Here is a 13,729-nt window from a genome sequence, read left to right as displayed (position 1 = left end):
GGTCTCCGATTTGGCGATACAAAGCCACCATTCATCTGCATGTCTGCGCCATGTCATGACGTGTGATAGTCTACAGGCATGGGCAATAGCGAAGAACCGTGAGATGATTATAAATATACCTACCAATACCAAAGTTACAACTTCTACTCAACGACTACAAATCCAAAATGCGTCCGCTACGTTTCTTTCTTCCAGCTCTGCTTTTCGGTACAGCATCGGCCAAAATTAACTGGTCACCATGCAACAAGACCGAGTCGAACCCCATTTTCACACGCTTCCAATGCGCAACTCTAGATGTTCCTTTTGACTACACCAATCCCAACTCTACTGAAAAACTTTCTCTCCAGCTTATCAAGATACCTGCACCGCTGGGATCAAAGGGGAGCATCCTCGCCAACCCCGGCGGACCAGGCCAGCCCGGGCGGACAGGGATCGCGCAGCTTGCGTCGCCTCTTATTCCGTACGTATCTCCTACCCTCTGTTTGGCTGGGTGCATGGAGGCAGGAGCGAACATGAGCTGACTGGTTAGGTTGACCGGCGGTGAGTATGACATTATCTCGTTTGACACCCGAGGCACGGAAAACACTATCCCGTTTGAGTGTACCCAAGATGTGATTGACCAATTTGCAATGTATAAGGCGATCGTACCCGGGAATAGCTCTGAGGGAGCGGTAGGGATGCTCTGGGCGCGTGGGACGATCGACGGCAAGCAGTGTGCAGCAAATGCATCGAGGATCGGGTCTGTTCTGACGACGGCATTTGTGGCCAGGGACATGATGCAGATTGTCGACGCCCTGGAGGAGGATGGGCTGCTCCGGTACTGGGGTATGGCTTCTCCGAAGGGTTCCATTGAAAGGATTACTGACTGACAAGGACTTTCGTACGGAACAACCCTTGGCGCAACAGTGGCCGCCATGTTCCCGGATCGAATGGACAAGATTATCCTGGACGGGGTGCAGAATCCGCATGAGTATTACCATTCAACTGCGTGAGACCCCTTCCCGTACTTGATTTACCACGAAGAAAAAAAGTGATTGACGATTTCAGCAACATCGAAGAATGGTCAGATGCCGACGCCGCCTTCTCCGACCTCTTTGTTCATTGTGTAAAAGCGGGCCCCAAGCACTGCCCCTTAGCAGCCCACAACAAGACCGCCGCAGTCCTGGAAGAGATAACATGGGGACTCCTCGATCGCGTCAAAACTCATCCAATCCCAGTGGGTCCAATGCTACTTGACTACTCTGGGCTGAAGGGCTATGTCCAGCAAACTATGTATGGAATGAGAAATTGGCCGGCTTTAATGAAGCTCCTCGACAATATTCTTTTTAATGGCAACTACGATGACATGGAAAGCATCCTGCAGACAACAGCCCAGACCCTCAGCACAGACCCGGTGATGCGCGAAGCAACCAGAAGGGCCGTTATTTCACTCGCCGGTATTTATTGTGGTGACAATCAAGTCCGCACAAACTCACTGCGCGACTTCCTTCCTACTATTACGGCGCTCTACAACACGAGCCGACTGTCCGGGGATGGCGCCATTGGGTCCTACATGGGCTGTCAACAGTGGATGATCAAGCCTAAGGAGGTATTCCGTGGTCCGTTTCAGGCAAAGACTAAAACCCCAATTTTGATCATTGGCAACACGCTGGACTCGCACACACCACTAAAGTCAGCGCATAATGTCAGCGCTGGGTATGAGGGAAGTGTGGTGCTTGAAGTCAATGGAAATGGGCATGCTTCTAATAGTGTGCCAAGTATATGTCTATTTGAGAAGACAACAGCGTTTTGGAAGAATGGCACGCTGCCAGATGAGGGCACAGTTTGCGAGAGAGATGTAGAGCCGTTTACGGATGTCTGGTGGCCTGAGGTCCTCAAGGAAGGTGGTGTTGATGAAGCTTTGCTAATTTACGATTCTGATGCTAGTATTTAGTTTTCATACAAATGTCTCCTTTCGAGGATTTGGGACTCGCATGGCAGTTATAGTCTGTCTGTGTATCAGTAAACCAGTATAGTCATATACATCATTCTTCACTTAATGCAGTGGTATCTCCTCCAACGATATCTCATTGGGACTCGGAGTTTTAGTTCATAAGCATCAGAACTGGCTTGTAAATTTGAAAAAAAAAAATTGATGATTATAATTTCACTTGCATCGCATTGCCAAATCGACAGTGCGTCGGAAGTGGAGCAATCGGAAGTGCTATTGTGGCCCTTGAGTCACTAGTCAATACCCACTGCGATCCTGATTATTTAAAGTCAGAAGGCTCGTCCAAGTCTAAGCCGGGCCAATGGTCGCACGTTCTTTTGGCAGTTCCTGGCTCATTCCATTGTATCAAACCCAGGCAGCTACTTTTGGAAACATTATAAATATTACCAGATATTGTAGACTCCCATCTTAAAACTCTACAGCGATGACATCATACACCACTTCTTGCATGGGTCAGTAAAGCCCTCTTGGATGACCAGATCAGGCAAGTTGAGATTTCATTAGCGGGCCTTCATCCGCAGCCAATGAACCATATGTTCATTCCAGTGTGGGTCTTGGCCTATTTTAGATGACGTCATCACAAACTGTTCACTCTAAAAATATAGCTTGGTCAGGGCCAGGGGAGAGGCATTCATAACCTTCGAGCTATCACTCACTATACGAACCGCATATTTCATTGGCCAATTCACTCCTGACATAATTGTCGAATGCTAGTCGTACGTACGATCTCAGGAAATAATGTTGAACGCACTATAGAGGAGGTTGGGACCAGGGTATTCAAACGCTACAGTTATAGAGAATTGGGTAATTCATCAACTCAAATGCTTACCGCTGACACACTAGTGGGACAAGTCATATTTATCGTATGTTCATCCCGACTGCGTGGAAGCACGACATCACTATCTTCGGTCATTCAGCTAAAGATTGAGTTTGATGAGGGCAACTCGTTTGCGGAAAGAGGCCTATCAATGCGCGTCCCCTTAACCCAAGATAATGTGTTGGCGACGATAACGGGTAACCCACTCGACGGTATCTATTCAGATTTTTGCTCAATTGAATGTTCTGGGGCTTCATGTCTACATGTTCACTATGATATCCTTTGGTTTTCGTTGAGTGCAGCGACTGTCGGTGAATCACAAAGTGCCCGGGTGACGCTATTTTCTGTGTGAAAAAATGCGCGTTTGATTGTTGACGGGTATCACATATTGTTGCAGTATCCTCGTGTTTTCTGTATAACGTGATCAAAACGAATTAAATCTTCTCGATGGCTTTCACTGCCTTTGGATTTCGAACAACTCTTTCTTGGCAAATAACGTTCCCTTCAAATATCTAGCTAACCAGAGGTCGCAATGCTATTAGTCTTGAGAAGAACTGAATACCACGGTAAGCCGTGACTCTTTTGTAACAGAGGAATGCTTGGTATAAGGTATCGCTTATTCCGTTGCGCCCAGGCTCTATCTTGTGAGCTCGTTCTGAGATGCTATTACTCTCGAGAAGCACTAAAGACCACAGTAAGCCATGGGGAATGTTGAAATCTTTTCACACCGGAAAAATGCTTGGCATCTGGTATCGGTTTATTACGTTGCGCTCAGGCTCTATCTCGTATACAGTTTGTTGCCTCGACAAAATGTACTTCGCAGTCAAGTTTAAAGTACTCCAGTGCAACTATCTCTCAGGAAACCAGGACATCTGTGCACCCGAAATGATCTCCATCCGGGTTTCTGAGTCATGGGGTATTTATCTAATAGTAGCTCGAATGGTCTGACCAAGTGCTCTAGAACGCCATCTTCGGGGAGTATTAGAAGCGGAAATCATTGAGAAATGTAGCTGACCGAAAGAGAAAGTCCGTAACACCAAAACGCGATATGAATAGCAGCAATTTACACTGTAGCGATAGAAGGAAACTTCCAGAGAAAACAGATGCCAGATTGACAAAGTACAGTAGAATCGCCACTGCACATAGGCACACACAAACGTGCAATTTAGACTGCAATTTCGCGAATATAGGACAAAAGAAACTGCCGAAGCAGCAACATTCGACAATTGATTAGCAAAATAATTTTTGGTGGTCAGTGCATAGAATAACCTGAGGCGGCCATTATTGTATCACCTGCAGCAATACTCTCAAACCCTAGATTTATGATTTTTGAAACGATTCGTCGGTTGGATACGGTATAACTGTGATATTTGAAACAGGCGATGAAGCCTTGAATATGGTTCATTGGCAAGATAAAGCCTGACACTTCTGAAGTTTGTCAGACTTGGGCAAATGTCGAACCAGCTATGACGGAAAGTTCATCATTTACTGATGGTTCAATCGATCAAGACTCCCCACTACGCGCAGCAGTAGCTGACAAAGTGTGTGAGTGATTGTGGAAGACTCAAGTGTAATATCTGCGCTGGCAATTCATTCTAGAGGAACACAACCTTTCTACCATGAGCCAACACGTGTAAGTTGGCCATGTATTGCCGTGTCCTATTCCCACGTACTGGGACTGCATCTCGAATCTTAGAGTGAGATCCATGCCTATGTGACTCTGTTTTTCAGCGAAAATGCTGAGATCTTGCTATTTCCATAGGGCGACTGTCAATAGTATACTAGAAAAGACCATGCCTTATTCCCCATTGTCCTCCAAAGCTAGGCCCAGTCACTAACAGGCTGGCTCTCTGGCTTGCGGCTTCCGAATGATTGCACTTTGGCTTCTCCAAATCGCCTGTCAAAGCTGTCTTCCTCTCGACGTGTTCAGCAGACAGTCTCGGAAGGCTCTCTACCCTCAGTTGGTTATGCGGTAACATTCCGAAGTGTTTTAATTCCTCTAGCGTCGCTCTGTCCGATCGAAAGCTAGCTGATTGCCGCTGCACCAGGAAATCACCCACGCTCCATGGCCCTGGCCCTCTCGCCCCACGTCCGAGAGACTTCGGCCGATGTGGCCGTGCTATGAGGGTGAGCCATCGCCATACCTGATAAGGACAAAGGGAAGCCGGGTTTAAATGACACCGAGAAGTCCACGGCGTTTATAAGCAGCACCAACCGGAGCTTCCCAGATCCCTCGCAGTGAAGCCATCGCTGTCAGCCCGCGCTTTGCCCCGCTCGCGCATACAGAAGCTGACGGTTATTACTTGTCTAATCGCCATGTTCGAAGTATACTTATGTGAAGTATGCACCACCCTCATTATCTGGAACCTTGCTGATTGGGGAGGTAATGTGTTTCAATTCTGGGTCGGCCTTGCCCCGAGTCCGATCGATATACGGTGTGACGGCCGGCATTCGGACTGTCGTGAAGCCGACAATACACCGAGTTCATCAACTGGGAATTCACAGTTGATCGAAAAGATATCGTAGAACTTTGTCAAAGAGGTGCAAAAGAAGATTATAGGCAAATGGATTCGCTTGTGACATTATTGCCGTATGGCTGCCGAACGCCCGACAGACCCTTTTCAGATCGACTGTAAAGAACCTGTACTTCTACTACGCAATCTGGGATCTCGATCGGAATCGGACAGCCTCTGGCAGATAGCATCAATGTTCTTTATTCTTACTTCAATTTTTAAGGCTTGACCCATGACTTCTTTCATATACAGCCAAGCGAGGTGTGATGTGGCGTTTTTCCCATGAAAATCAACGGCTTCAGATCAGTAAGTAAAATACCAATTGCACGCCATGATAGGCAGTTCAAATTTAGGCCCCTCGCCAAGGATGCGAAAATGGCAACTCCTTGCGCTATGTTACATTAATGACTTAAAACCTTACATATCATATTCCGCAGCGAATGATATCTCATTTAGCAAACTTGCCGGTGAGGATATTCTTCGTATTTCGCCAAGTTTTCTTCAAAATATCCGCCATAAATAAACCCACATTCTTTCTTCTCCAAAAAGGTTTTTCCTCTCTACAAAACATCGATACGGCTTTCGAATCTCGCTCCTCTTCCAACAACATGAAATTTCTTTACTTGATTGCTGCTTTCGCTGCTCTGGCGTCTGCTTCACCAGCAGCTAATGCTGAAGTAAGTGATTAATGATTTGGTTCAACCATGGTCCTTGAGTTTGACAGCCATTGCGAAGGAGTGCGAGAGTGTAAAGGCTGGAGAGTCTTGCCCAAGGGAGTAAGGATGCAAGAAATACCCTTCCGATGAGCAATTTAGCTAAGATTCTGTAGCAAGCCCTTCGCTTGCAACCTTTCGGGGTTCCACTATTGCTGTGTATGTGATTTGAATCTGTAATTGAATTTCATGAGCTGATCAGTGCTGCTCGCCCGGGCAGACATCAAAATGTTAACTTGTTGCGGCGATTAACCGGAAGAATGAAGAACTACAATCTGCCATATATAGGTGTGGTGAGTTTCACTGAAACGCGAAGGGGATTGATCTAACCAACAGAGCAGGTTGACGCCCAAAGACATATGCAGTCACTGGCGGCGAATCTAAACATGATAAAATTGAATAAGCTGTCAGCTTCTATCTAAATGTGAAATTTATTTGCTTACACAATTGACTCGCGGAATATCAGATATCCTCTTAGGACTTAAATAAAAGTAGTACTATGCTATAACTTGTAGCAATGTGCGGTTGCATAGAAATTTGTGCGGGCCAAACTCATGAGATAGGATCCCACCATAAGAGCTCGAAAGCGAATATGTAGCTCAGTAAGGCTTGAGAAGCTGCCAGTGCTGCTTTGGGGCTTTGAGTGTAATCTAGCTTGTCTCGAGTCGAAGAGTGTCAAAACTATGCACGTGAGCCCAGCCTCATCAGCAATCTGGGATATTCTAACAACTCCTAGGAGCCTGTCAACCGTCAATATCAATGCCACATTGGATATTCCGAGTACTACATGATAGTTGCCAATAGATAATGAGCCAATCGGTGCCAGAGAGGAACAGCATGAATACACAGCCTCATTGAAAATGATTGGTTCATGTTGGTGGTATTAAACCCTAACTGATATATTGGGTAGGACACCAGTGTCGCAGTGAAAATATTCTACAGTAGCAAAGTTGGAATAGGTCCCTTGTTTGCATCTCACGGACGAACATTGGTCCGACACTCAATGCTGATAACACAATATTCAATTGAAATCCAAGACCTCTTATCGTTCTATTATCGGCATACTTTGTGATCGTCAGACAGTAATAAAGAGGCCGTGAGGCTTAGAAACTCAATAAGATATCACAGCACTTTCATAATTTCCAATCCTGAAATAGTCCAGTCTATTGCATGGAGCCTTGCTGTAACCCGATCTATGGTATTCGATCTGAACTTTTGGTTTAGTGATTGAGAAGCGTACACGCATACAATCTATGCGTGCGGACTCAGGTATGACATCAAGCAGAGATAGGCTCCCCGATTCAATGCCAATTACCCGTGAAATCATAGAGAATGCAATTGACATAAACCAATCATCCCTAGACACTGGCCAATTAGACGTCAGAGAAAGTATTTCCTGCCTCAGCTGACAGTCTCGGCATTTCCATGCGCAAAAGATGATGGGCGTTACAATCCCCATCCAAATATCCGGGCCTACCAGAAGTAGAAGCTCTTGTACTAGTCGTATAGTTTTCCAGAATCGCGGAAGGTACTGATCATATCTTATTTCCCCATCTTCGATATTGCTATCCGATGCAATTCTGATGTCGATGACCTCTATCCATATTTCCAGTAATAAAGCCATTTTTCTTGCTCGAAGAAAATCCTTGCACGACCAATCTCTTGACTTGATTTTTGTTCTCCAAGAACGTAGTTTTTCCAGCGTGATGACGGCTACATCTTGTCTTCTTGAAAGTGGGGTTTGTCCGGATTGCGACCGAACTTGCAGGGCCAGCCAGCCTATGGCGACCAGAAAACCAGCCATTTGTTCCCCAGCTTCCAAATCCTCGATTAATGGAAACTGAGAGGCAATCAAGCTAGGGATTTCTGAATTTGGATACATATCCCCATCAGTCAAGGAGTACCAGCGTAGTTTCACTTGTGTAAATGCTTGCAGCAAAGCTGGCCCTAACGGGCTATGATTCATGGCCGCATTTTGCCATTGATTCAAAAGTTTCCATCCCGAATGAAGGTGGCAGCTGGCTGCTCTGGCATCACCTTGAATGAAAGACAACGCGACAAGGCTGAGACAACAAGTGAGGACCGTCTCCATGCGAGTACGGTTTGGCAGGCTGGCCACCGTGTTCTCTCTCAAACAGGCAATAGCCCTGTTGCATTGCCTTATCGCAAACAGTTGCACCTTGGTGTCGACAGATTCGACTCCGTAGTACCAGTGTAATGCACCCATACTAATTGCCGCATGGCGGACAGCTGGTTGAATTTCGCTGACTTGGTGAACTATTTCGTTCCAGAAAGTACGATTAAAATAGCAAGCAAGTTGGCCCGAGGTACTTTGACGAAAAAAATTCAGGTAAAAGCGTTCGGCTGGCGCGAGGTCAACAAGACTTGTGTCATCAAAAGGTAGAGGAATGGCCGAATGTTTCGTAAGTTTTTGAGCCCCCGGGTCACAACCCGCGAAAAGCCATTTGAACTTGTAGCGCTGTACACCATTTCCAGCACAAGTGACCCGTAGGCGAGCGCAACGAGAGCATTTTGGCTTTCTTTGATCGCACTACCTCGAGTGAGTCTAGGTTGAAAAAAAAAAATCTCTCGCGTGAATCATACCTTCTTTTTTTGCTTACGGCAAGCGTCACAGGCCCGACTTGTAGGAACGCCAGGCATTGCGATGGAGTGAAACGACTTCAGGGAAGCACGTTCTTGTCGAATCGGAAAATGAACTGCGGGGTATACATGTAAAAAGCCCGGGGTAAGACTGAGGGATAAGGCGTTCGTGATTTGTCGAAGCGCAACCACTGCCCGTAAGACAGAGAGAAAAGAAACACAACTTGCAAAGATTAGAAATTTAACAGCTCGAAGAGCCACGCAGCAGGCTTTTGCCTGTGATAATATTGACCACGCGCTATAATTCAGCATCACACTCACATGTGACAGATCTATTGGCTCAGGAATGCGGCCGATAATTACGTAGGTGGCTTGGCGAGATGGCATCGGTGATTTGGTACTCTACAAGGCAAGCGGAGAGTAAACAACACCGTGAGGCTTCGGATAAGCGATGCAAAAGCCACTTGATGAGGATGGACTATCAATTCAAGTACCATCAGAGACTCTTGGACGACTTTCTTGAGAGCACAAGGTTTCTTCCTGATAGTGAAATCTAACGCTTTACCACTGTTGTACGGTGGGCCTAGTCATACCGACATTACGCTACTAGCCAGTTGGCGGGCGTGAGAGGGCCACCCTTCGTCACTCGTTGTGCAGCACCGTTGGTTCCTTGCCGAGGAAACCATCTCTAACCAATTTACACCTCGAACGGCTTCCTCGCGTTCAGGGAACCTATGTGCACCATGTGGGCCCCGGGAAGATCATATCTCCATTCCATCGCGGAGGCTTCATCTAACTTATACCCCTGACCGTGCCATAGGATCGAGATTTAGCTGACCTGCTTTCGAATGTCAACTTGATCACTCTGTTACGTAATCAACTTCTTGTTTGGATTCATAAACTGCATCTCGTTACCATGATAATTTCCAAAAGATTTCCATGTTTCCTAGGGTGACTTCATTATAGTGATTTTACCTTGGCTATTCCGTCTACAACTTTTGTGGAGAATATCGTACAGGGAGGGCTTAATGGGACAACGAAGGGATTTGGGGGCGAGCTGAATCTGCACAGCCCCAAGAACGTCATAACCTATCCGAGCGCCGCATACCGCCTAAAACAACTTAGTTTAACCTAATCAGTTCTAAAATAACATAAAATAATAAGCGACAGGTAGGGAGCCTGAGTATAATACTGGAATCTAAAGACAAGACCTATGCTCTTTGTAGTCAATATCGCATTGGATGCATTGGCCAACGAGAGGATTTTGAAAATTCACTGGCCCAAGTCGACAGAATTCTGTCAGGTCAGTGTATACAACCAAAATGAACCTGTCTAGATCTGGTACCTTGCCAAATATAGTAGAAAAGCTCTTAAGCGACGGGTTGAGTATGCCAATAATGACCTACTCGTCTTCCTCTATGCATGATTGCCTTCCCTTAATTGACTGCCCACTTTACAAGTAGCAGAGGTAGGGAGTACAGTTCCTGCCAAGCATGGCGCAGTGAGATACCTAGGTAAGTATTCTGCTGCGCGAAAGGCATTTTGGGGCCAAAATCTGGAGACAGAAAGGCCCAGCTTATGAAGCACAATGCAATATAGCTAATCATATTATAAGACAATAAACTATCTACATTCTCAATGATCCAGTCAGCAATATAAATATCAGCATGTTTCCTCAGCATGAGCTTCTCTATTATTCTGCCAGATCCAGCCAGCCAACACAAGCATCCATCCGCCTATCGGCTAGCAACAAACACCTCGTTATTGCACAATGTTGCTTCAAAATCTTCTCACTGGAGCCACTATTTTGGCAATTGCCATCGCTAGTCCTATCGAAATCGGCATCTTGGCACGGGACGACCCAAAGCCTCCTGATCATTCTGTCTGTGCCCTGAATGAAATCCCCGCCACCAACAATTGGGCCATCTACGCTCCTCTAGATGCCGTGGGCTTAGATGGAAAGTGCGGAAACCACTACCTGAACAATTTGCGCGGCCGCTGCGGCGTTATCACGACATGGAAATGCTGGCATGTCAACAAGGATGGAAAGCACATTGATAGCCATGATGAGCCAGAAAATGTGGAGGGTGCTGTGATGACTTTCTACACAAGTGTCTTTTGCAGCTCGAATGATGTTATGGCCGCTATGGGCGCCTCGGCGAAGAATGATGAACGTCCTGATAGCTGCAGTGAGCCACCTAAGTGGATGCTACCCCCTTAAGGTCTATCCGCGAAAGCTATATCGACGAAGGTCACTGAGTATGGCATGAACTGGCTGTCCCACGACGGAGCGGTTGAGGAGGACATGGCCAAGCATTAAATACATCAGGGAAATGCATATCTTTATATTTAATGTGGTCATGTAGTCAGTTGAATATGTAGTCCTGGTATTTGAACCACCGATTATCGGTTCATTTAGAGGGCATTTAAACATGCCTTCAATCGCATTCTTGTCTTTTTCAATAAAGCTGGCTATGTCGACTAGCGTTTATTTGGCCTTACTCGTCCTGAATACATAATTTCTATGCGTTTCTAGCTATGTCTGATAAGAAAACTATTCTAGAATTAGATCAAATAATGTGTCAAAACCTGGCTGATGAGCGCTGGATGTACACTGCTACACATGCTTACTTCTTCACGGCCCACCAACTATTGACCGGGATCTTCGTCTACGGGATCCGGCGACACCTTCCTAACCATGGCAGCCACCGAAACTATATCTTTACGTTAGGTTAGCGACCCTCGTCCTCAAAACGGGACTAGAAACGGTCAGCTTTCTCTACCGAATTGGACTTTTCAGCGGCCATGGTACACCGCGGGTCCTGGTTTCCTTTTCTCCAAAAGGGTCTTTTGCACACCCCAGATCGAGAGTAGCAGCCCTGATCCGGGTGGTTTTGCCTCGACCAATCAAGTTTGAAGCAGGCCAATATGTAAATCTTTGGATGCCATCAATCGGATGGTGGTCGTGGGTACAGACGCACCCATCCATCGTCACATCCTGGTCGCGCGGCAACCTCGACAACATTGAATTGCTAGTCCAGCCACGAAGGGGTATCACGGTTCTCGATCTTGCTGGCAGTGCGCCTGTCCACCCTGTGTCCGTTCCAGCCCTGTTGACCGGTCCTCGCGGTATCAGCGAGCCTGTGGATCATCATGAAACTGCCCTACGGATCGCTACCGGTTTCGGGATTGCCGCAACAATCCCGTATCAGAAGAAGATGATACATGGCCATAAAATATGCACCCTTCAGGTCCGCCGGATTTACTTGGTGTGGCAGGTAGAGACATTAGGTATGAATAACCTTGGGGATCTGCAGAAACTTTACAAAATATTTTCTAACAAGGCAGACATGGTCCAAGCGGCTGAGAGCCTGCTAAATCCTCTCCTTCAGGACGATATTTTGGATAAAGGCTATGTGCGTACCCGACTCCTAAGTATATGTCTGTTTTGATACTGATGGGAATACTTCTTGCAGATCCTCCATATCTCAATATATGTTGCAAACGGCCTTGCACGGGACAAGACACCGATAGGGAGACATCAAAGGGCATGTTACTACCAGGGTACACCGGACTTTGAAAATATAGTCGCTGTCGAGGCCTCGGGGGATCGGATTGAGAGGCTGCCGGGTATCCAAGATGAGCAAGGGCGGACCTTGGTGATGGGTAAGTGATAATCCACAGACCTTTTCTTTTCCATCCATACTGAAGCTCTGTAGTGTCTGCAGCAGAATTTACGAGAGACAATATCCGAAAGAACGTGAGACAGGTTTTGCACCATGGCGTGGAGCTGATGGAACTGGAATACCAACCTTCTTAGTTTTTGAATGATAATTTGTATCGAGCTGCAGGAACTGGCAATTTAGATTTAAAGAATTCGAATTCAAATTTGTGAGCCAGCACCCAACCGTCATGCGCGGAGGCTTCAGTGCTGTCTAGCTGGATAGTGGGCAGACTATCTGCGCAGATGTGATATAGAGACTAGAGGTCTGTGCAGCCAGGAAGAAGTGATCAGAAATTAACATTCAGCCCTATGGATTGTGATTCTCTCTGGCATGTTCTAATTGGGTCTTCTATGGTAGTAAGACCCAGCAAGGCGTTGCAAATACAACAAAGAATACTCATCACGTACGACATCGATTTTCTGGCATACATTGTCGTTTTTCGTTCCTTGAAAATGGTTTCCTACTAATCTGCCGCATCAGGCCGGGGCGTGTACGAGTAACCCCCATCCCGGTGATATGAAATGCCCTACGTGGTGAAACAGCCGCGAGGTACCTGCTAATTCCAGCATGTTTATCATCTAACAACCAGTCTATTGTTATTTGTGGATAGGTAATACCACAATTAGATGACTTTGGGTATCACTGCTCTTAAAAAAAACAAAGAAATATCATGTCTCAATGCTGAAATACAAGACGTAATGTACTACCAGGAATTCTGCCGTCGACTACAGGGACGCCAAGATCACCCACCAAGACATCAGAGATGAGTGTGAAAAACAGTTCTGCGTGAGTGAACCTTTTCGATTGCGGCCATCATCTTTTCAGGCCATAAAAATAATGTGAGTTGCAACAATATTGAGTTGAGCAAAATTCTTGGCAGCGGAGAGGTACCAAGGTTACAATTTTAGAAAGTCTAATACACGGGAAAATAACAATGGCGTAAAGTGGTGTATGAAATATACTACGGCCGCTTATTATAGAAATTGCCCCACAGATCGTCTGTAATTATTACTGAAGATTACCTCGCTAGGCTCGGGCCGTCGATTACGTCACGACCCCGGCCGTCACGAGGAAATGTTGTGCGTGGCAAGACAAGACCTGTCCATTACTTCCGGTCTTGGCTGGCTGTTGGCCAATGGCCGTGAAGCGTTCAGTTAAAATCCTCAGGCACGAAAGCGATGATCTGGCATGTCCAGACTCGCAGCCAAGCACCACGGTTAATCCAAACCGTCCTACAGCAGAACGGGCTGGGCGATAAATTTATGTTCATCTACGTGCTGGACCAAGCTAATACCCATTTGCGCTAACGTGATTCTCATTCCACATAATTTGAGACCGCATTTCAAGCATCTGATAGGGCAACCTCGATG

At 46.3% G+C, this 13,729-nt stretch overlaps 3 protein-coding genes across 3 annotated transcripts; all 3 read left to right on the top strand.

Moving 5' to 3' along the window:
* Positions 1 to 167: 167 nt before the first annotated feature.
* N7469_002166 (uncharacterized protein) lies at positions 168 to 1,933 on the top strand (the record flags this gene model as incomplete). Its single annotated transcript, XM_056641086.1, has 4 exons — positions 168 to 460; positions 530 to 825; positions 874 to 988; positions 1,048 to 1,933. 4 exons carry the CDS (start codon positions 168 to 170, stop codon positions 1,931 to 1,933), a joined length of 1,590 nt encoding a protein of 529 aa, XP_056503580.1.
* Positions 1,934 to 8,038: 6,105 nt separating this feature from the next.
* N7469_002165 (uncharacterized protein) lies at positions 8,039 to 8,251 on the top strand (the record flags this gene model as incomplete). The annotated part of the gene is made up of 1 exon (XM_056641085.1): positions 8,039 to 8,251. One exon carries the CDS (start codon positions 8,039 to 8,041, stop codon positions 8,249 to 8,251), a length of 213 nt encoding a protein of 70 aa, XP_056503579.1.
* Positions 8,252 to 10,405: 2,154 nt separating this feature from the next.
* Positions 10,406 to 10,855, top strand: N7469_002164 (uncharacterized protein; the record flags this gene model as incomplete). Its single annotated transcript, XM_056641084.1, has 1 exon — positions 10,406 to 10,855. One exon carries the CDS (start codon positions 10,406 to 10,408, stop codon positions 10,853 to 10,855), a length of 450 nt encoding a protein of 149 aa, XP_056503578.1.
* Positions 10,856 to 13,729: the final 2,874 nt, after the last annotated feature.

This window comes from Penicillium citrinum (assembly GCF_028827155.1).
Source record: "Penicillium citrinum strain IBT 23319 chromosome Unknown utg000002l:1.0-3833315.0:1.0-3834789.0, whole genome shotgun sequence".
NCBI classification, from domain to species: domain Eukaryota; kingdom Fungi; phylum Ascomycota; class Eurotiomycetes; order Eurotiales; family Aspergillaceae; genus Penicillium; species Penicillium citrinum.
The sequence above is the reverse complement of the archived record's forward strand: the minus strand, read 5'-3'. Positions and strand labels throughout refer to the sequence as shown.